Below are 23,943 nucleotides of genomic sequence, written 5' to 3' on the forward strand. Positions count from 1 at the left end.
TCCTGCCTACAGACAGTCCAGCTTCCCCTTGTTTTACTCTCATTCAGTGATGACTGAGCTTCTGCTCACTAAATTTTATATTCTCTTAGCCCTTACTGCTTTGAAAATGTGACACACTCTTCGTTGTTTCAGGCATTTCTGACAAACATTCCCTTAGAATCTGGATCAGCTGTTTAAGTAACTTCAAAAGAGATGGGCTCTTTCATAGTGCCCGTTTCTAAACCCTTAGCTCTCAGGTCATTGAACCTGTATTTGCTTATTTGTGGTGGACAAGAGAAGTGTTCTTGACAGTATGTGTATTATACTGCCGTAGAAGTGTATAAACTGTTACGTGACAGATCAGTGGATCTGTGTACATATGTTTATGACATATGATATAATAGTAAAAGCAGTGACATAATGCTCACAAGTGTGACTGAAATGGTTGGAATACCAGCTGTGGTTTTTTTTTGTTTGTTTTGTTTTTTTTTTTTTTTTTTCTAGCAAAGCATTTTTATTTTAAATTGTTAAGTCTGGACCAATAATTTGTTTTTCTCTTCTACAGAGTAGGTTATAAGTGAGTGAGATATGATTAATTATATTGAGATGAAATAATTGAGAAGTATTAACAAATAGTGCAAAAGCTGTTATAAATGCAGTTTGTCGATTAAGATACAGTAACGCTTAACATTTCAGTCTATTCCTGTTCAGGCATCTGTTGCCCTTGTTGTGGAAGTCAGTAGTGAAGAGTAAGAATTTGGGGGTGTGGACTGCATACCTAGCAGTTGATAGTGTCTTAGGGGGAATGTTGGTGCTGGGGGAAGTAGTGAAGAAAGTTAACATCAAACATCAAAGAGCCAGAACTTCCCTGGTGGCGCAGTGGTGGAGAGTCCGCCTGCCGATGCAGGGGACACAGGTTCGAGCCCTGGTCTGGGAAGATCCCACATGCCGCGGAGCGACTAAGCCCATGTTCCACAACTGCTGAGCGCACGTGCCACAACTGTTGAAGCCCACGTGCCTAGAGCTTGTGCTTTGCAACAAGAGAAGCCACTGCAATGAGAAGCCTGCGCACTGCAACGAAGAGTAGCCCCCGCTTGCCGCAGCTAGAGAAAGCCCGTGTGCAGCAACGAAGACCCAACACAGCCAAAAATAAGTAAATAAATAAATTAATTTAAAAAAAAATCAAAGAGCCTTCTCCTTTATTCTGTATACTTGCTTTCCAGAATAAAAGAGCAGTGTGCCCTTGACAGAGTTCAAAATATACTTACCTTCAAAAACTGATAAAATAGGGGCTTCCCTGGTGGCGCCGTGGTTGAGAGTCCACCTGCCGATGCAGGGGACACGGGTTCGTGCCCCGGTCCGGGAAGATCCCACATGCCGCGGAGCGGCTAGGCCCGTGAGCCGTGGCCGCTGAGCCTGCGTGTCCGGAGCCTGTGCTCCGCAACGGGAGAGGCCACAACAGTGAGAGGCCCGCATACCGCAAAAAAAAAAAAAACCAGATAAAATAATAAAATGCCTCTTGAAGCAGTAATGTGAGTCTCTGTTGAGAAAAATTTATGGCAGTCAGCCCCTGTCGTGAACTGTCTTGTCATGCTCTTAAAATACCCTGTTAAAATCCTACTTTTCATAAATTTATTGAGAAGATAAGGTATTTTCTGTCAAGTGTTCTTGGATTTGGAAAAAGAGTGGAATTTTCACAAAGGTTATATTTGTTCCTGTGTCACACTCTTACTATGAACTTAGTTAAAACAACACACATTTGTTACCTCATAGTTGCTCTGGGTCAGGAGACTGGGCACAGCTTAGCTGGGTCCTCTGCAGGGCTGCAGTGCAGGTGCTAGTCAGGGCTGGGGTCTCATCTGAGGCTCGAAATGGGAAGCATTTGCTTGTAAGCTCACACGGTTGTGGGCAGAGTTCAGCCCCTTGTAGGCTCTTGGACTGAGGGTCTCAGTTCTTGGTGATGGTTGGCTAGAAGCCACCCTCAGTTCGTTTCCACGTGATTCTCTCCATAAGCAGCTTTACGTTATTGCAGCTTTTTCAAAGCCGGCAAGAGAGTGTCCCTGGCAAGACTGACATTACATTCCTATGTAAGGTAATCACATTCTGTCACCGTTGCTATATTCTTTTGTTTAGAAGTTAAGTCCCACCCACACTCAAGGGGTTACACAAGGGCATGAATACTAGAAGGCAGGGGACGTGGGCCCACCTTAGAGTCTGTCTGCCACACAGTCCCACCAGTTTTATTCTTATTTCATATAAATCTGAGTTAAAGTTGGATTGCTCGTGGGTTGTCGGTGAATGAATGATGCTGAACCTGAATTGATTCCCGGACTCTTGTCACATGCTGAGCTGTTATGTCAAATCCTTCTCTCATAAATAAAATCGTAAATCAGCATTTCATTTCTAAAAGCCCATTTCATACCAGATAAATAGCGAAATTGAACTCAGAAATCAATGGAAATAAACTACAAATATTTGCTTTTACAAAAATGTATTAAGTAAAACCAAACAATGTTATATGTCATTTTGGGATCTAATTTTCTGATCTGCTAGACTGACTGAGGTGTACACACCCAGTAAGAATTGGACAGTGTGTATCTTCTTGCAGCAAGGTTGGTCTTTATTTAAAAACCCTTTGCTGTGAAAAAAAGGTGCAAAAACTTAAAATACAGCTTAATGAGTTAATATAAAGAGGACATCATGTAACTACCACGTACATTGCCAATATCTCAAAATTTCCTTCTCAATACTCTTTCTGCTCAAAGGTAACCGTTATGCTGACTTTTTTGGCAGCCACTTCCCACTTCCTAATCCTATGAGGGGGTTTTACCTTGCTCCAAAGGCCTTTCTGGCAGAGATTACTTGTCCGCCACACCGGAGTCCGTCCATCCTCCTCGGAGGCATGCCAGCAGATGATGTGGCTCAGTGTCCTTGCAGCCAGGTGTGGCCAAGTGGCAGGTTCCTGTCAGCAGGGTGTGCTGTTGCCAGGGCAGTCCCGAAGACACCTGACTTGCTTCCCAGCTGGCCTTTTTCCTTCCATCCAGTTGGAATCTGAAATGACTCCTTTCCAACCTGCAAATGATAACAGTGTCCTAGAGGACTGTGGACCAACGTGCTGGAGGGACCCCGGGTCCAGAGTGACTTCATGAAACAGCTGTTCCACCAGCTGAGACCACTCACCTCAGAACAAGAGAGAAATAAACTTATGTGGTTTAAACCATTCTATGGGTGGGTCTTTTGTGACTGTGGCTTAGCTTTTTATCTTAACTCTTACACCTTTAAACTAGATTCAGAATTGGGTTCGTCTGACTTGAATTTACATTGTCTTTTTCTTTTTTTTGCGGTACACGGGCCTCTCACTGTTGTGGCCTCTCCCGTTGCGGAGCACAGGCTCCGGACGCGCAGGCTCAGCAGCCGTGGCTCACGGGCCCAGCCGCTCCGCGGCATGTGGGATCTTCCCAGACCGGGGCACGAACCCGTGTCCCCTGCATCGGCAGGCGGACTCTCAACCACTGTGACACCAGGGAAGCCCTACATTGTCATTTTAGTGTTTAGTAATGCCACTGAAAGTCTTTGGGAAATATTGGGGGAGGAAGATTTTTCAGGGTGATTTCAGGGTTGTCAGCTGGCCTGGTGCTATGTGTAACATGCATTTGATTAAGCACATGTTTATTAGACTACATCTCTGTATTTTGCCAGTACCTATAGAAATCAAGTAACGTTTTCTAGTACACATTTATCCAAAATTGTTTTTAACTTAATAGAGCTTAGGGGTGAATATGTTTTTTTTCTAGTAAAATAAGAATAGTTTTATAGACATTACATATTTTTCTTTAAAGGGCCATTTTATTTAATTTTATTCATTTAATTTTTGGCTGCGTTGGGTCTTTGTTGCCGCACGTGGACTTTCTCTAGTTGTGGCGAGCAGGGGCTTCTCTTGTGGATCATGGGCTCTAGGCATACGGGCTTCAGTAGTTGTGGCATGTGGGCTCAGTAGTTGTGGCCCGTGGGCTCTAGAGCACAGGCTCAGTAGTTGTGGCGCACGGGCTTAGTTGCTCCACGGCATGTGGGATCTTCCCAGACCAGGGCTCAAACCCATGTCCCCTGCATTGGCAGGCGGATTCTTAACCACTGTGCCACCAGGGAAGCTCAGGCATTAAAAATTAATACAGGTGTAAGGCTCCTCAAGGTAAATATTTGTCAAAATCCAATTCATTAATGTGAAGTGTGTCTTTAGTCCCACCATCTAGTGGAAATCTTTGCAGTTTCAAGGACAGATAACATAAAGCTAAATGACAAAGTAGATTTATTTTGATTATATTCATTCTGGTCAAGAATAATGTGGATAAACCTTTTTATTTCTATCAAATAAACATAAAATCCTTATGTCCAGTCACTTAGCAAACCCTGCCAGGTGTTGGATTCCAATTCCCACTGCTCTAATTCAAGCCTTCGTGCCTTCTCACTTGAAAATTTGCAGAACTTTCCTAATTGCTGTTTGCCGTCAATTTATTGCCACTTTGCTCCTGCCTTTGCACTGTCGCTGGGATTAGCTCAGCTCTTGTCCTTGCTCTCTGCAGAATTTATCTGTAGAAACATCCCCATGTGTTCCTACAGTGCAGCCTGGCCCTTGCCTGCCCTTTAAGTCTTAATGTCCCATCACTTTCCTTCTCTTTATGCCCCATTCAGATTTTTTTTAATTAATTAATTTTACAGCAGGTCCTTTTTGGTTATCTATTTTAAATACAGCAGTGTGTACATGTCAATCCCAAACTCCCAATCTATCTTTCCCCCCACCACCCTTCCCCACTGGTACCCAAGGAATCTACAGACTCAGTGCAATCCCTGTCAAATTACCAATGGCATTTTTCACAGAACTGGATCAAAAAATCTTAAAATTTGTATGGAGACACAAAAGACCCTGAATAGCCAAAGCAATCTTGAGAAAGAAAAACTCAGCTGGAGGAATCAGGCTCCCTGACTTCAGACTATGCTACAGAGCTACAGTCATCAAAACAGTATGGTACTGGCACAAAAACAGAAATACAGATCAAAGGAACAGGATAGAAGGCCCAGAAATAAACCCATGTGCCTGTGGTCAATTAATCTATGACAGAGGAGGCAAGACTATACGATGGAGGAAAGCTAGTCTCTTCAATAGATGTTGCTGGGAAAACTGGACAGCTACATGTAAAAGGATGAAACTAGAGTATTCTTTAACACCATACACAAAAATAAACTCAAAGTGGATTAAAGACCTAAATGTAAGACTAGATACTATAAAACTTAGAGGAAAACATAGGCAGGGCACTCTGACATAAACTACGGCAATATCTTTTCTGATCCTTCTCCCAGAGTAATGGAAATAAAAACAAAAATAAACAAATGGGACCTAATTAAACTCAGGAGCTTTTGCCCAGCAAAGGAAGCCACAAACGAAACAAAAAGACAACCCACAGAATGGGAGAAAAATGTTTGCAAATGATGCGACCGACAAGGAATTGGTTCCCGTTCAGATTTGACTCTAACTTCCAAACACGCGTCGTTTCCTGACTTCATCCTCTGCTTACCTTTTCTTTCTCTCCTTCGTACATGACTCTGAGTGGTGAAATCATAGCATTTTACAAATTTCTGCTCAAATGATACTTCATGACCAGAATGCCTTATTGGAAGTAAACTGCATCTGATTCATTTGCAACTCAGTTTAGAGAATTTCCTGCGATGTAGTTTTGGGTTATTTGCATAATGCTTTAACTCTTGGTATGTTTTGAGCTTTTTGAAGGCAGGCAAAGGTGGTCTCATCTTTGATGCTGCCACAGGTGGGTTGATCTGTGAATTCAGCTCTTACCGACTTGTAAGAGCTTCATACAGACGTGAAACATATATGAAGGACTTTACTATTTCATTATTTATGTTGCATTTTCCTCAACATTTGGGGGGATCAACATTTGGGGGGTCTTTTTTTGTTTGTACCACTTCAGAAAAAGTTTGTTTTTTTTTAAACAGAAAAACCAAAAACAAAGTCCATAATATCCCACATGAAACAGAAATTGGGGGTGGGGGACTTCCCTGGTGGCACAGTGGTTAAGAATCCACCTGCCAATGCAGGGGACACGGGTTCAAGCCCTGGTCTGGGAAGATCCCACATGCCGCGGAGCAACTAAACCCGTGTGCTGCAACTACTGAGCCTGCGCTCTAGAGCCCGCGAGCCACAACTACTGAGCCCGCGTGCCACAACCACTGAAGCCCGCATGCCTGGAGCCTGTGCTCCACAACAAGAGAAGCCACCACAGTGAGAAGCCCGTGCACTGCAACAAAGAGTAGCCCCCACTCACTGCAACTAGAGAAAGCCCCCACGCAGCAATGGAGACCCAAAGCAGCCAAAAAGAAAGAAATTTATTTTTAAAAAAATTTATTTTTTTTACATATTCACACACACACACACACACACACACACACACACACACACACACAATGAAAGGGTTTATATGTACATTGTTTTCTTAGTTCAGGCTTTTTCTTTGTTGAAACATCTCCCCTTATCGCTTCCCTGTGTTAACAACTTAGTGTACGCCTTTTATGTTTTTGTTTTCATGATAGTAATTATAGCTTGTGTGTGTGTGGCTATGTCGTGCCACCCAAACCTCCGCCTCCTTGGATGGGATTGGCTGAGGGCTTTGTTGCAACTGTATCACATTTGAGCTTCCACTCCCTCAGTCCTTCTGCTCCCCAAGAGCGTCCCCAAGTAAACGTTTGCAGGAAAAGCTCAGCCTGGTCCCCAGGGAACTTGATCTGTGCAATGGGTGCCAGTAGTGGTCTGAGAAAGCAGACATGGCATTTTGGAATTTGGTCACCCTTAGGTGGGCTGGCACTGATGACTTCATCACAAGTTGTAGGTGACATACGGATGGCAGCGGTGCAGTTAAAGCTTTTTACTAGGGGTGGCTGGTCTGGCACACCAGTGCAAGCAGCTGTGCAAGCTGCTGGGCAATACTATGAAAAGAATAGGGCAATGGAAGAGAATGGTATTGGTGGCTGTGGCTGGGTCCTTTGGAAAAATACAAAGGCCAAGGGTGGTTAATTAGCAATTAAAGGGTAAATGTGATAGCCCGAGGGCTCGCCTGCTAGCCTGTGAAGAGACGGACCACCTGCAGTCACAGGGCCCCCCCCCCCCCCCCCCCCACCGGCGGGGCCCTGTCCACCTGCTGCCTCCACTGCTGTACCACTCTCTTCTCCAGGGAGACCGAGGGGGTCCCAAGCACTGCCATCAGGGAGATCTCGGGCCCCCCCCCCCCCCAGCCTAGTAAGGCTGGTAGAGCTCCAGAGGAGGTCGGATGCTCAGCCCTGGTCGTGTTCTACCTCAAGGTCAGGGCCTTTACCAGGAAGAGGGACCTGACCCTGAGATGCAGGATGGGGACGTCTCGACTGGTGCATTCAAGTCTTGAATCCCAGGTGCCTCTGGGACCTGCAGAAGCAGCTGCTCCTCTTTGTTAAAGGCCAGCCCCCTTCTCTCTACCTGCCAGCCCCCCGCGTGAAGACAGCGCAGGAGGGCTCTATCCTGAGAAATAACACATCCTCCCTCAGGAATTGCCACCTCCTTTTTTGGCCATTAAGTCACTGCATAACCTGGCCAAGAGGTACCAGGGCCTGTTAAGGGAGTGGCTGAGACACCGACTGGTCAGGGAACAGAAACCCTATAGTCACTGGAACAGGGAAAGTTTAAAGCATTATGAACTAGTAATGGGATTAGCTGACAAGTAAAGAAAACTGAAGATTACAATAATAGCAGACGCAGGGAGCATCTACCTGTGGCAGTGTCGAAGGAAGGAACAAAACTGGAATGACCTGGCCAGGGGACGTCCACCAGCCTCTGTCATCTATTGTCCCTGTACGGGCAGCTTGGGCTCTATAATGGAGTGACCATGGGGCTGGGGCAGAGGCTACGCGTGTGCCCAACAGCGTGGTGCTCCCACTCACCAGGGCCGATCTCGCCGTTGCCTCTGTTGAATTTCCAGTGACACACTGAATTCTGGGTCCCCAATAGTACTGAACTTTGAAAACAGTCACTTGGGGGCTAGTTGGCAATACTGGACCCCTTGTGCCCCCAAAGGTGCTGTGATTCGTCTTGACTCGAATCCACATGTATTCCAGGCCTTTACCATACGCAGGGCCTCAGTGAGCTCTGTAATACAAGGCTCACAGAGCCTTTGATCCACTGACACAGAATCCTGCATAGCATCGCCCTGGATATAGGGACCCACTTTACAGCAAAGGAGCTGCAGTGGGCACATGATCGTGGGACCCACAGGTTCCGTCACAGCCACACACCCAGAAATGCCAGCCCAACAGAGTGGTAGAGTGGTGGGTAGCAGGCTGAGGTCAGGTGACCTCCAGGCTGCAGTATACACTGTACATTAGTGACCATTGTAGGATGCAGTGTCTCCAGTATAGATAATTAAGGGCTCTGGGAGCCAAAGGTGGCAGTGGGAGTGGCCCTGCTTACCATCACTCCCAACGCCCCTCCCAATAAATTTGTGTTTCTCTCTCCAGACACCTCTGGGTTCTGCAGGTTTAGTCTTGACTCCCCAGGGGAAACCCACCAGGGACAAAGGAAGAGTACTGTTCGATTTCAAGCTATAGCTGCTGCACAGTCATTTCAAGTTCTGTACTCCAATAGACTGGCAGGCAAGTGAGGTACTCTCCATCCTGCTAGGGGTGACCTCCTGTTCACCAGAGGTCAGGGCTGCCGTTACGTAATGGGGCAGGAAAGCGTCTACGTGGCACCCAAGTGATGTGATTGGCCACCTCTTGGTCCTCTGACCAAATTTGCTGGTAAATGCATTGGCCATGGCCTGAGAAGGGCATGGTGACCAGGGACTTACACCCCTCAGGGATGAGGGTTTGGGTCACGATCAGGCAAGCTACCTAGACCAGCAGAGGTGACAAGCCAGGGTGAGGGGAACCTCAGAATGGGTAGGAGAGGGAGGTGAATAGCATTTGCAGCTTTGAGGCCAGCTGCAGGACAAGGACAGGAAGTTCACCCCATTAACCTTCCTTTTAAGTTCCCTCAGGAAGAGGCCCAGCAGAGTCCCAAAGGAGCGGCTCCCAGAACATATCTGAGCTGCGCAGTGTAGTGAACCATAGGCAGGACTGTAGTGAACACTGTGGGTGCCCCGAGCCCCCCATTCATCACCCCAGCTGCTGCTCACCACACAGCCCCTCCCGATGGTTGCCTCAGCTGCAAAGAGCTTCTTTGCCCAAGGGCACACCCTTTTCCCAGGAGCAACCAGGTAGTGACTGGTGGGTGCTGGGGAATAAAGGCTCAGCTCCCTTGACCCTGTGGGGGACAACTATACAGGACCATGCCAGGTCCAGAGCAGGCCTTTGTAGCGGCCGCATCTTGGACCAGTCCTCCCTCCTTCACTCCCCTACAGACGTTGATCCTGAGAACGCTACCCCAAAACCTTTCTGAATGCAAGCCTTCATCTCAGGGTCAGCCTCCCAGGGACCAGACCTGTGCCAGTGTATGGGTATAACATACTCATGTACATAATGGGGAGATTTGGTCATTGTTTTAAAAGATGGGATCATATTTTCACAGATCTCTGCATCTTCAAGTCAACTAATACAGCTCATTCTTTTCAATGGCTCTGTGCTTCATGGTGTGGGTGTTACATAATTTATTCATCGACTGCCCTCTTGATTGGTATCTCCTTTGTTTGCAGTCCTTTGCCATAAAGCGATGCTGTCATAAATGTTTTGCTTTAAACCTGTTTACTGTTGCACACATTTCTGTGAAACAGATAGCCAGGAGTGAGGTGGTCTGGTTAGATGATTTATATATTTATATCTCTTTGTTTTTATTGAGGTTACAACACCCACACACAGACACACACACACACAGAGCACAACTACCCTAAGATTATAGTTCAAAATTTCACAAACTGGACACCCGTATAACCTTCACCCAGATCAAGAAACAGAACATTGGTAGCATCTCAGAGGCCCATCTTTCCTCCCTTTGAGTTCGTCCTTTTCGTCCCAACTGCTGAGAGTGATGTGTGGGGGTTTTTTTGTTTTTGTTTTTTTTTGGCGGTACGCGGGCCTCTCCCCGCTGCGGCCTCTCCCGTCGCGGAGCACAGGCTCCGGACGCGCAGGCGCGGCGGCCACGGCTCACGGGCGCAGCCGCTCCGCGGCACGTGGGATCCTCCCGGACCGGGGCGCGACCCCGCGTCCCCTGCGTCGGCAGGCGGACTCTCCACCACCGCGCCACCAGGGCAGCCCAGATGTGTGTATTTTTAATGTTAATAAGTGTTGACACTGTGCTTTCCAAAAGGATGCTGTAACCATTCCCATGTTTACCAGCAATGAGTGAGACTACCTCTTCTCCTCCATCTCCAATTATATTTAGCGTTTCCCTGGCGACCAGTGAGTTTGAGTATTACATCATGTTTGTTTGCTTTTTGGATTTGCCACTTTGCGTGTTGCCTCTCCCTGTCTTTTGCTCACTTTTCCATTGAATTGTTTCTTTTTTGGTCAGTGTAACTTGTATAATAAAAATATTAACCCTTTGCCTTTTTTGTCCCAAATAGTTTTCCCAATGTATTATTTTCTTTCAGAAGTGGCGCTAGTTGTACTATCCCTATTCATTAATCTATCCGTCTCTACTGCATTAAAATACCATCTTCGTTGTATATTAAATTCTCGTAGGTCCTGGGGTCAGTTTCTGGATTGTCTACTCTGTTTTAGAGATCTTTTTGTCTATTCCAATTCAAATACCTTGGGGATTTGATTACAGTGCCTTTATAGTATGTTCTGATAATCTGGCCAAGCAAGTCTTCTTTTATTTTTTTAAAAAACTTACCTTTCTGGGTCCCGCCTGGTGGTCCAGTGGCTGAGACTCCACATTCCCAATGCAGGGGTCACAGGTTCAATCCCTGGTCAGGGAACTAAGGTCCCGCATGCTGCACGGTGCAGCCAAAAAAACCCCTTACCTTTCTTCTCTATTTTCAGACATTTAATATTTCGTATGTGCTTTGAAATTATTATCTTTTTCAATTAAAAGAACCCTGTAGGGTCTCTGATGAGAATTACATTAATTTAAAATATATATTTTTATTTATTTGGCCGTGCCGGGTCTTAGTTGTGGCACACGGGATCTTCATTGCTGCGTGCAGGATCTTTTAGTTGTGGTATGCGGGGTCTTTGGTTGCGACACGCGAACTCTTAGTTGCGGCATGTGGGATTTAGTTCCCTGACCAGGGATCGAACCCAGGCCCCCTGCATTGGGAGCGTGGAGTCTTAGCCACTGGACCACCAGACAAGTCCCTGCATTAAATTTATATTTAGGAGAATTAAATATTTTGCTCATATCTCAGTGCTGTGTTTTTCCATTTGTATAGATCATGCTTTATGCCATTTTATAAGATTTTAAGTTTCCATCATTGAGTGCCTTGTGCTTTTCTTGTTAAATTAATCCTGAGTATAACTTTCCTCTATCGTAAGTGAAAGATTTCCCCCATTTGCATTTCATCGTTGTTATCGTTGCTACAGAGAGAACGTACATCCCAGAGATTACGAGCGGAGACTTGAGTCATGTTGCCTGGGGTTGAGCCCAGGTTCCATCACTTCCTGTCCAGCCCAAGCTTATTAAAATTAAAACAAAATCTAAATGAGAAGTTGTATTAATGATATTTTACTGAAGTTGTAATTGTTCCATTACAATATTATTCGGTCTAAGAATTTCTTCACCTTTAATACTTACAAACTTTCTGTAAAATGGTGAACTTGGGTTTTCAGAATCAAGTATTGAAATGCAAATACCAAGTAATACTTTTTAATAAACACTTCATGATTACATAGATCTGTCTCCAGTTAACTTGAAGATACTTTGCATAAACGTTTATTACAATGGTAGTATGCATTTTGGTTGTAAATTTTACTACATTGTTTTAATTAAGTAAATAATGAGTAAATGATTATAGAGGCTATTTTCAATGTTTAGCTAATTATATGATTTTAATTTCTTTATTTCCCTCATGCTCCCTTTCTGTGTCTTTAAAGCTGCAGAAGTGGTGGACACATCCAGTGTTAGGTATTCAGGACTACTTGAAGATGGGAAGAATCAATCACTGGAAAAAAAGGTGAAACCTTGCAAGTATGACTAATTCCAAACAGATAACTTTCATTCATTCAATAAATACTTACCAAGTGTCTACTATATGCTAGGCACTGTGGCTGCAGCGGTTAAAAAAACAAAAGGAGTTCTCCAGGAGCTGATAGTTTAATTTGTATGAGGGGACTAGGAAGACAGAGAAGCACAATATTTCTCTATGACGTGGTGAATTAGTGTCACAACAGGAGACAGGGCCAAGTGCTTTGGGAACGATAGGGGAGATGGCTAACCCAGTTTTTGTGCTGTTTCGTTCTGCTTTTTCTGGGAGGTGGGGAGAGGAATCTGGGCCGTTTGTCTGAAGTATGAACACTCTGACTTGAGGTCTAAAGGATGACTAAGAAATGGTCAGTCTAAAGATCCTCGCCTTTAGAGAGTGGGGGATGGACTTTGGGAAAATTTTTTAGGTTAGGGGAAGAGAGCTTGGAACTTTGGGGTAGTGGAAATAAAGAGAAGTTCAGAAAGAAAGGGGTATAAAATTTGCAATGGGTGAGTTACGTGGTTTGGGCTTGGGAGAGAGATGAGAAGAGGTCATGTTATTACCCAAGACCTTCTATAGGAAGCAGTGGTGGAGGTGGCATAATAGTTAAGAGAGGGGGCTCTGGAGCAAACTACCTGTGTCCAAATCCAAATCTAACTTAGTCTAATGTAAGCTCCCTTAGTAAATCCCTGGATTGATGGGGTGGTTATTTGCCCCTGAAGTGGAAGGAGCGGCATCTTTGACAGGGAAGGGACTGTGCAGCCCTTTGAAAGTGAATGGCAATTCTCTCTCCCAAAGGTGTTCAAACTGTGCTCCTTCGATCCCTAAGGCAGAGGTCTTCAAACTGTTTTGCTCCCTTTCTCACAAAAGACTTTTGAAAAGCCATGTATCTCCTGACATATTTTTAAGTTGACGTTTAAAATATTTATCACTGAAAATATTTTGTCAGTGATTCATCCTCACTCTTATGCACACGTGCAGCACACTCCCCTCCACAGCATCTCCTGTTACACGCATGGTGCCAGCGCAGGGCTGTGGTGGGAGACTTTCTAAACTAACTCCTGCCTATTCCAGCCCAGGATGCAGATATGCACTCCTACCTGGTTGAGAAAAACCACTGCTCTGGAAGACACCCCATAGTTCATTAGAAAGTTGGGTCATAGTTAATGTGAAGCTGTGTTCCCACTTTACCTTAGATGAGTTTTATCAGATTTTACTTTGGTTTAGACCTGTCTTATGAATCCATATTCTAGTGAAATATTTTCCATTTTTCTATAGAATCTTAATTCTCTTACGAGCCAGACATCAAGAGTTTCCATCAAGTTCTCTTCTCAGTCCTCCAGTATCAGACTCACAGATCAACTGTCTGCTGACCAAAGCCAGAAGAATATCAGCTCATTGGCTTCTTCCAGGTGTTTAATTCCACAGTGTGACCAAGAGGCTTCAGTTCCACAGAAAATGGAACATAAAAGAAAACACGTACCAAAGGAAAACATAAATAATGAAAACAATGAAGAAAGCATGAGTCTTAAAAGAAAACATATCACATGTAATAATTCTTCAGAGAAAACAAGTAAACTTACGACATTGGAAGAAGATGCTGATGAGGTTGAAACCTACCTAAATTCTAGGAACTCAAAGGCATTCACAAACAATTTTTGTGATATTCGGTATTTGGATGCTTTGAAGAAAAGCCAGCTGATTGAAATGCTCAAACAGGCAGTAGCTGTGGTGGTAACTCTGATATATAAGGATGGCTCAACTCAGCTGAGAGCAGACCAGGTTAGTAAACGGTGTTGGTTTTTGTTTGTTTGTTCTGTTTTGTTGGCACCATAAAAGAAACCCATTTTCTTAGTGTCTGATTTTGATAGGAGAGCAAGAAGTAAGATTTTAAGCCTTCCCCTTTCCCCCAGGGGTGAGTGACTGCATAGTTCTCATGAGGTTGTTAAGAAACTGCTGAATGTTTTCCAGAGTACGTGTACCATTTTATATTCCACGAGCAGAGTGAGTTTCCAAATTCTCCACCTCCTTGTCAATACTTGTTGTCTTTTTTATTTTAGCCATTCTGCTGTGTGTGAAGTGGTGTTTCATTGTGGTTTTAAATTGTATTTCCCTAATAACTGGTGACATTAAGCATCTCCTCATATGCTTACTGGCCATTTGTGTATCTTCTTTGGTGAAATGTCTTGAAATTCAAGTCTTTTGCTCATTTTTAAATTGGGTTATTTGTGTTTTATTTTGGATCTGTAAGGGTTCTTTATATATTTTAATACCAGTCTCTTGTCAGATATATGATTTGCAGTTCTCCAAATCTGTGGCTTGTTTTTATCAGTTTCCTGACGGTGTCTTTTGAAGCACAGAATTTTTTAATTTGATGAACTCCAGTTTACCAAGTACTTTTTTATTGCTTCTGCTTTTGTTGTTAAATGTAAGAATGCTTTGGGACTTCCCTGGTGGTCCAGTGGCTAAGACTCCGCACTCCCAATGCAGGGGGCCCGGGTTTGATCCCTGGTCAGGGAACTAGATCCCACATACTGCAACTAAGAGTTCGCATCCTGCAACTAAAGATCCTGCATGCCGCAACGAAGATCCCACACGCCTCAAGGAAGATCCTGCAGGCTGCAACTAAGACCTGGCACAGCCCAATAAATAAATAAATAAATATTTTTTTTAAAAAAAGAATGCTTTGCCTATACCAGGTCATGAAGATTTACTGTATTTTCTTCTAACAGTTTATAGTCTGAGCTCTTACATTTAAACCTGTGACCCGGGACTTCTTTGGCGGTCCAGTGGTAAAGAATCTGCCGTACAGTGCAGGGGACGTGGGTTCTACCCCTGGTCAGGGAACTAAGATTCCACTTGCCGCGGGGCAACTAAGCCCACGCACCACAACTACTGAGCTCGTGTGCCTCAACTAGAGCCCACGTGCCCTGGAGCCTGTGCGCCACAACTAGAGAAGAAAAAAAAAACAACCCACACACCACAGCTGGAGAGAAGCCTGTGCGCCACAACAAAAGATCCTGCATGCCTCAACGAAGATCCCGCGTGCTGCAGCTAGACTAACTATGGCATACCCCACCTTCCGGGTTTCCATTTCTAGAAAAGTGCTCCCATCAGTAAACCACTCAACCTCAGGGCTGTCAAGAGGCTAATCTAGAGGATCAGGCCTGCTGGAGTAAGTTTGCTCTCTGGTGTCTATGCACTGATGCACTAAGTCACTAAGTTTGCTCTCTGGTCTCTATGCGCTGATGCACTAAGTCTCCATTCTTGGCCGCTGGAAGCAAGAGTTGCTGGGTTCAGGGTTTGGCACACCTTTAAGGGAATGTCAGGGGTTCCGTTAGGAGGGCCTGATATCTTGTTAACCTTCCTCCAGTCAACTAATGATGTCCTTTGACTTCTAGCACAGATTGTACCTGATGAGGGGTTAACACATCTAAGTGTTGTCCTAGGGCGACCTTGGAAGCCTCATTAACCAATAGGGCCGTGGGTGCTACTGCTCACAGGGAGTTTGGCCCTCCCAGGGCCACCGAGTCCAGTTGTTTTGAAAAGTAAGCCACCAGTCTTTGATCTGGCCCCAGCTTTTTGGTCAGAACTCTGAGCGCCATCCCTGACCTCTCATGGAGTATAGGGTGAAGCGTTTGTCTGACATTGGAAGCCCCCATGCTGGTGTCCTACTCAACTCAGTCTTTAGAGTCTCAAAGGCCCACTGGTGGCCCCTATTCCCTTTCTTCCCCCTTCAGAGCCTCATATAGGGGTTTTGCTGTAAGGCCATAATTTGGAGTCCAGATACAATAGAACCCAGCCATCCTGAGAAAGCCTTGGAGTTGTCTCTTCGTGGTTGGAGATGGTAGTGTGCTAATTGCTGTCTTTCAATCCATGGCCAGGACTTGCGCCCCTGGGGTCAAAATAAATCCTAAATACTGAACACTGTTGTGAAATCTGAGCCTTTGTCAGAAAATTAGGACCTTAACAGTATTCTGATCTGAAACTTGCTTTGTCTCACTACTTATTAGCAGATCATCAATATATTGTAATAGAGTTCTATTTTTCAGGCTTAGTTCCCTCAATTCTTTTGCTAACGAGTTTCCAAAAAAATGGGGTCTATCCTGAGAACCCTGCAGAAGCACTGTCCAGGTGTATTGAGTAGCCTCCAGAGGGTCAGGGTCCCTCCATTCAAAGGCAAAACAGGTATTGAGGGACTTCCCTGGTGGTCCAGTGGTTAAGAATCCACCTTCCAATGCAGGAGACGTGGGTTCTATCCCTGGTCGGGGAACTAAGATTCCATCCTGGGTGCCACAACTAAGACCTGATGCAGCCAAATAAATATTATATACATATATATATATATATATATATATATATATATATATATATACACACACACTTTCCTCCCTTTCCAGAAGAAATTTTTTAAAAATGGTATTGAGATTCTGGATGTAGAGAAATACAGAAAAATGCATCTCTGAGGTCCAACACAGAAATACTGAGTGCTTCCTGGCACTTGGGCAAGGAGGGTGTGTGGGTTTGGCACCACTGGGTGAATAGGGATGACTGCCTAGCTCACTGCTCGTAAGTCTTGCACAAACCGATACTCCCCATTAGGCTTCTGAACAGGGAGGATAGGGGTGTTACAAGGGGATTGGCAGGGCCTAATGACTCTGTTTTAGGAATTTGGTGAGCAGCTGTTGGATCCCCCTCAGGGCCTCACGCTTTAAAGGATATTATCGCCAGGAGCTGGGGCCAGCTGGGGTTGTCATTTGGCCATCCCACAGGAGGGTGCTCAGGACATTCCCTTTCCCGGTGGCCCTCCTTCCAGAAAAAGGCACACTGATTCCTGCCCAGGTGGTTCCTGGGCTGCTGGTCTGGTCTTCTCAGCTGTCTAGTGTCCCCTCAAGATGGCAGGTGGATCAGAGCAGCTAAGAGCTGTGTTTTCTTTGTTAATCTCCTATCCGTGTTGGCCTCCTTTGCCATGTCCTCGTCGTTATAGACCTTGAAGGCCTCCTCTACCAAGGTTGACAATGGGGTTTGGGGCCCAGCTTCAAGCTTTTGTAATTTCCTCCTGATATGAGGAGAGGACTGGGTGATAAAATGCTTGGCCAATAGTGACCTCCGTTCTGCACACTCAGGGTCTGTATTGGTGTACTTCCTGAATGCCTCTGTCACCCGACTCAGGAAGACTGCTGGGTTTTTATCTTTTTCCTGTGTAATCTCTTGGACCTTATCATAATTTACAGGCTTCACCATATGCCTTTTCATTCCTTCTGATAAACAAGTAATATAACGCCTCATCCTGGCTTGGCCTCCGTGATCCTCACAATCCCAGTGGGGGTCCTGTTGTGGGATTGCGTCACCAGTTCAATAAATCTGGTGCTGCGGGTTGGTGGCCACTAAGCTGGCTGTATGTTCCCTGGCCTTTCTTAGTATACATTCCTTCTTGTCCAGGGGGCAACAGTGGCTCAGAATAACTGTAATTCTTGCCATGTCAGGGAAAACATTGACCCCAGCATGGTAAATTTGTCCCTAAACTTGTCAGGGTTCTAGGAGAACCTGCCAAACCCCTCCTTACGGATTCCTAAGTCTCCCATCAGGAAGGAGACATGCACTCTAGTAGTTCCCTATTCCCGTCAGCTACATCCCAGAGGGGGTAAAGGCCCTGTGGTGTGAAAGTGGGGGCTAATTTTAAACCTGATCAGCTCCCCACTGGGAACAGCACTGGGGGCTCTGGTTTCAGGGCTCCTGGCTAAACGGGGTAAGGTGGGGCTCGAGGGACTGAAGGTGACGTTGAAGGGGAAGAAGCCCAATGAGAAAGAGGCCCAATGTGCCAATGACTAGTTGGCGGTTGAAAGGGGATCCGTGAGAAAGTCTGGCTCTAAATCTTCTGGGGACAAAACAGAAATAGAGGCCACACACACAACCGGAATCCCTCAAACCGGGATCTTGATAAAGTTTCATAAAGGCCTGCACGTAAGGGACCTCCCCCCATTTGGGGGACTGCTTACAATATTTTGGTCCAGTTGTAAAATGGTGCTAAAGTTAAGGGATCCATTCTGTGGCCACTTATTCCGGTCACCCAAGGCATATTGGGGCTAGGCTGTGTTGCAAAAGAAGGTTTTTAAACCATCTAATTTAAACTGTCCCGAATTTTTAATCTTTGGGGGCATTTCCCATGTTTACATATAAATCTGACGGCTAACAAACTGAGATTCTGGAGCTGGATGGAGTCCTCAAGACCCGGCATAACAAAGCCAAAGGGTGAGATGACAAAGGAGATCTAAGAACTCCCTTCCCCACAGTTGAACACACAGGACAGAGAAATACTGGGGGGTTGTGTAAAGTTCACCTCAACAGGGGCCTCGGGGGCTGGGGGTTTAGATGTATGAAGTAAGGAAAAAGGAATAGGAGAAAGAGAGAGAGCCTGCTGTTTCAGCCTGCCCCTCTGCGTGCGTCTATTCAGGCAGTTCCAGCCTGCCGTGCTCTTCCACAAGGGCCAGTGGAGGGAGGCACTCCGTCCACCACCCACCAGGGTGATCAGACCCAGAAACCAGTGCTGGTGGGACTCTAACCCACAACTGGGACTTTAACCCAGGAAAAAGAAGTTGAGAAGTTTGTGATGACTGGGCTTCCAGCCACTACACAGTATGAGGATTGAACCTCTGTCACTCTCAGAAGTCTCCCCTCAAGGAAAGCCCACCGGACCAAGATCTGCACGGTATGAGGCAAGCCTCTCCCACCTCTGTCACCTGTCAGGGTGAGCCGGTGCCAGCAGAGGGAGCATGGTCTCACCAACTAAGGAGTTAGGCTGTAGTTGCCCAACACTCACTTCTCAGAAGGATGTGACAGAGAAGTAGGAGAGGACAGAGAAAGGAGTTGTAGAGAGAGAGAAAGAGATCAGAGGGGGAAAATGGACAAAGGGAAAATGGAAGGGGAAAGCTGCCTGAATGAGGATAGTGACACCCCTGGGGTAAGGAAGGCAGACTTACCAATCCCTGCAGCACTGAAGCAAAGATTCAGGTGGCCACGTGTCAGCTGCAAGGAAGCTGCAATCAGCTGTACCAGATGGGCCCAGATCCTCTCTCAGAGGGGCAAGGAAAAAAAGAAGGCCCCACAGGTCCCAGGAGAGTTGCCAAAAATTGTTACCAACCTGGGCCCTTGGACTCTTTGATCAATAGAAATTGACAAGAGGCCAGATGAGAATTTCAGGTAAGGCTTTACTGGGGCTCCTGCTACAGCACAAGGGAGCAAGAACAAGAGGCAGGTTCCCTTGCCTGCCCCCTGAGAGGACCTACTTGGGTCCTTAAATGGGGTAAAAATGGGGGTGGGTCTGTGGGTTGGGCATAATGCACAGCTTAGGGGTCTGTCCACCCCCTTGGTGGTGCCATGTGCAGAGATCATGCACTGTGCCCTGCTTTTGCTCCCAGCACCTCAGAAATGGCAGCTTGTTTGTGGCCTTTTTGTATCCTATTGCTTATTATTGTCCCAGCTTGCCCATGCATGCAGTTATTTTTAGTCACTTATAGTTTCTCTGTATGCTTTTGCTCAAGGAGACATTTGTCCAGGTGCAAGCACTCTGGTAGAGGATCCCAGGTCCCGGCCTGGCTCAGTTTTGCCATCTTAGCAGTATTGCATTTCTTATCCATGAACAGGGGGTGCCCTTTCATTTATTTAAAACTTCAATTTCTTTTAGCAATGTTTTGTAATTTTCAGTGTAGTGTATAAATCTTGCTTTACCTTTCACTTTTGAAAGGCATTTTTATGGGGTAAAGAATTATAAGTTGAAAGTTTTTTTCTTTCAGTAGTTTAAAGATGTTATGCCGCAGTCTTCTAACTTGCTTTGTTTCCCATAAGAAATCTGCTATCACCCTTATCTTTGTTTCTTTCTAGGCAATGTGTCCCCTCCCCCCTCCCCAGCTTCTTTTAAGGTTTTCTCTTTATCACTGCTTTCAAGCAATTTGATTATGATGTAACTTGGTGTAATTTTTTTCCTGTTTCTTGTACTTGGAGTTTATTGATCTTCTTGGTTCTACAGCTCAGCTTGGGAGAATTGACATTATTATTTTGAGTTTTGTAGTCCTTAAACATGTATGTGTCTCTGTTATGGAGATCTTCTCTGATTTCTTTCATCAGTATTTTATAGTTTTCAGTATACAGATCCCATACATGTTGTATTGATTTCTATCTAAGTATTTAACTTGGTGGAATAGTTATTATAAATGATAATTTCTTTTTTAAAAAGTTTATTTGTACATGTTCATTGTTAGTGTATGGAAATATAATTGATGTTTGTATTTTGATCTTATATCCTGCAACTTTGCTAAACTCACATATTAGTTCCAGGAGGTGTTTTGTTTTGTTTTGTTTTGTAGATTCCTTTGGGTTTTCTACACAAACATTTATGTTATCTGTATACAGGGACAGTATAGTTCTTCCTTTCTAATTTATATGCCTTTTATTTCTTTTTCCTGCTGTATTGCATTGGCTAAGACTTCCATTATGATGTTGAATAGGGAGGAGACCAGATTTGGAGAGTGAGATCATGGGTTTGGCTTTTGACTTTGAGTGTCATTAAAAGAGGTGTTCATGTACAAGTTTTAATTTTAGGCCTTTTCTTTCTGCTTAATTAAAAAATATGACAGATCTTTCTTGAATAAATGCATTGTTTATGTTTGATTTTGGAACTTTAATTTATTGTGTATTCACAGGCTCTGGTTTCCTCCGTTGAAGGCATTGTGATGTTACCAAGGAGCCATGCAGAGAAAGGCAGTGGTCCTCTGGCTGCCCCAGCCCCTGACAGTGTTCTGGAGGAAGGCTTCATGCCCAGTGATCAGTGTATCTACATAAAAACTGAGCCCTCTTCTATTTGGGGCCAAGAAGAAGAGGCACATCATCAATTTGCCAGGTAAGAAATCTTCACTAATTACCTTAAATCCTATTTATTCACCTGCTTTATCCTAATTTAGAATTTCCCAAGCTCCAGTTTTAGTTATTTAAACTTTCAGAGGTTTTGTATGATCACATGAAAATAAAATGGATCTAAATGACAGAAACCGCTACAAACACCCTCTCTCCCTCAAAGAGCTTCTGGAATGGAGGGTCCGTCCATGGGAGCCTGCTCCGGAATTTGAGTCAACATCGCAATGAGAGGTTGGTGAGAAAAGCATCATCTTAAGGCGTGAAAACCCACTGTCGCTGCTGGGGCCCTGGCTGATTTCCTCATTACACTTGTTCTCTCACTCACGGCCTTAGAAAATGAAGTTAACACTGCCTTCAAAGAGTAAATAGTCCTCAGTACCACCAAGATATTACTAATTTCAAAGCTTCATTCTGTGAAAATAGAGAAGAAATGTCTCACTTGTATTTGCCTTCCTAGAATCTTAGAATTTCAGAACAGGCAGGGATGCTTCTGCGGCCCCTTCTCAGTCCTGAAAAGTCTCGTCGTGGGTTGGAGCCTGTGCCCCTCATCACTGTTTCTTTGCTCACATCGTCAGCCTGACTCACTTCTGCTTTGGGTGGGGGCATCCACTTCCTGTTTTCCCAGCCCTCTGAACTCAAGTCAGTTAGGTGCCTGGAAGGAGCTCCTTGAAGCCACTGCCCTGCAAGGAGGCTTCGGGTGAGAAGGTGGGGGCTTGGTCCTGGCCCTTCCTGCCTAATACATTTTCGCTGGGCTCTGGGTGGGTTTTAGGTAGTTGTTGTGTCAGTTCCAGCCTACAGAGAGTGATGCTCTCTAGGCTGGGAGTGCCTGTGGCACTGGTTCCGCCTGTATTCCTCACACCAAGCCCCCACAGACATTTCTTCCATAGGGGCCAGCGCTGTAGCTGGACCAGCCCTTGTGGTTCTTATGATCACAGGACACGCTTCAGCAAAAACCATTAGGCAATTTGAGGAACAAGATTTATCACTCACAAGTTCTGGAGAGTACACAGAGAGGTTATGGGTAGAGAAAGAGAGAGAGAGAGAGTGCATGGACCTGGGCCTCTGCCTTTATTAGGGTTTGAAGGTGGGGTGTCTAGGTTTTCACGGATTCACTCATTACTGGCTAATTTAAAGCATAAGAGCAGGAATTAGGGCACAGGAAGGTTGAGAAGCCGTGTCATCACACAGTCAGTTATCTGGGTTACCCAGGGCTTTCTGGAAGAGGGAGCTTCATCTGGTTCTTTCTCTGGTTGTTTTGCCAGCAGCTGTGTTGCATAGCTGGCAACATGTCTATTCAGGATGGATGTCTTTGAAATGGATGCCCTGGCAATCAAAGCGTGATGTCAGGCATGTACACCACAGTGTGTACATGGGATGATGTTTGACAGTAGAGCACTCTGCTCCCAAGAACCCATAACCTTTTGTTTCCTTAATTTTCTTTTGAAAGAACAATTGGGCAGGCTTTTTCTATGGAAGACCTCTGTGAGAATGGGGCCCTAATATTTGGACAGCGCTTTCTGAATTCTGGATTTATATATTCTACTCGACATTCTCCACTTGGACATCTGATGGTCACTTCAGCTCCGATCCTCCCTGTGCCTTTTGTTTAGCAGATGTGGCATAATTGACTTCTGTAACTGACTTAGAAAATCCACTGTGTTTTAGCCACTTTGTCTTACAAGATATTCTTTGTGTCGCATGTCCTTTCTTAAGCTAGAAATCAGCTAGGGTTTGTCTCTTAGTGGGAGAGATCATAGTTGTTAGATGGCCTTATTGAGAGCTTCCGGGTTTCCAGCTACAAGAGCATCAAAGTGGGAGGACGCTCCAGTAGTCCCAGCTTAACTCCCTCATAAGCTGCCCCCACTCCTACACACCTCTCCAGGTCCAGCAGAGGCAAGACCTGAAGCTGTGCTGTCAGCAGTGGCCCTCTTCAAGGAAAACCAAAGTGAAAGCACACTAAAAAATGCAAAAAGCCTGAAAATGTCTGCCTGCGGAGCAAGCAGAGCTAATCGGACCCCAGGTTTCCTTCCTCCTCAGCCTATCTGAAGACCCTCACTGATGTATTAATAAGCAGTTACCATAAAGGGGGATTAATACCTTGGGCCCTGGCAGCAGCAAGCTTGGGTCTCAGACCTCAGCTTTGCCACTTCTCAGTTGTGTAAGGCTGGGAAAATTGTTTCGCCCCTCCGAGCCTCAGTTTCCTTATCTGTAAAATGGATCTAGTGCCTGCCTAATGGGATTATGATGAGGTTTCAACACAACTGTGTGTTTAGTGTGGTATTCGCACATGGTAAGTGTTTGATAAACGTCAACTATTATGAATCCCATATTCAAGGAGCTCGTGATTTAATGGGCCAAGGTAAATTACAGTATCGCAGATGTGGTCCCCGCTGTAGCAGGTGTGTGGCCAGGAGTACTAAAGGAACCAGGAACCGGGCAACTCCCTGCCCAGGGAATCAGGCACCTGAGCAGTTTGTAGAAATTGTGGGAGGGAAATTTTAGGCAGGAATACAGCATGTGCCTGTGGCCCTGGAGTGTGAGAGGACGTGCACAGTCTGGTGATGGAGGAAGGAGAATCCAGTGTGGGCAGAGGGTAGACTGGGGGTGTGCTGGGAGCGCAGGCTGGGGCCCGCTGGGAGGAGTCCAGGGTGCGTCAGCTCTGTTCAGGAGCTGGAGGCTGAGTCTGTAGGTGGTTGTGCTGCACCCAGGGATTGGCTCTGAACAGTTGTGTGAACTTGAGTTCATTACTAGCCTCTTTGTGTCTTGGCTTCATCATCTGTAAATTGCAGATAATAAGTAACACCTACAAAAAATAACGCAGGAGACTGCATATAAGAAGTTTATTTGGGGTCTTAAGAATTGCAGTTCGGGAGACAAAGATTCAGGAACCCCCGAAAGAGTG

General features: G+C 45.3%; 1 protein-coding gene across 1 annotated transcript in view; it reads left to right on the forward strand.

Moving 5' to 3' along the window:
• The window catches only part of LOC103086058 (DNA polymerase nu), a gene marked incomplete at its 3' end in the record, with an annotated part of 63,932 nt that overhangs the window by 678 nt on the left and 39,311 nt on the right, over positions 1-23,943 (forward strand). Inside the window, exons 2-4 of the mRNA XM_007451699.1 lie at positions 12,043-12,122; positions 13,410-13,913; positions 20,831-21,027. Coding sequence (XP_007451761.1) covers positions 12,043-12,122; positions 13,410-13,913; positions 20,831-21,027 — 781 coding nt within the window. The remainder of the gene's footprint in view (positions 1-12,042; positions 12,123-13,409; positions 13,914-20,830; positions 21,028-23,943) is intronic.

The sequence above is a fragment of the Lipotes vexillifer genome, unplaced genomic scaffold, assembly GCF_000442215.2.
Source record: "Lipotes vexillifer unplaced genomic scaffold, Lipotes_vexillifer_v1.1 scaffold2108, whole genome shotgun sequence".
NCBI lineage: Eukaryota > Metazoa > Chordata > Mammalia > Artiodactyla > Lipotidae > Lipotes > Lipotes vexillifer.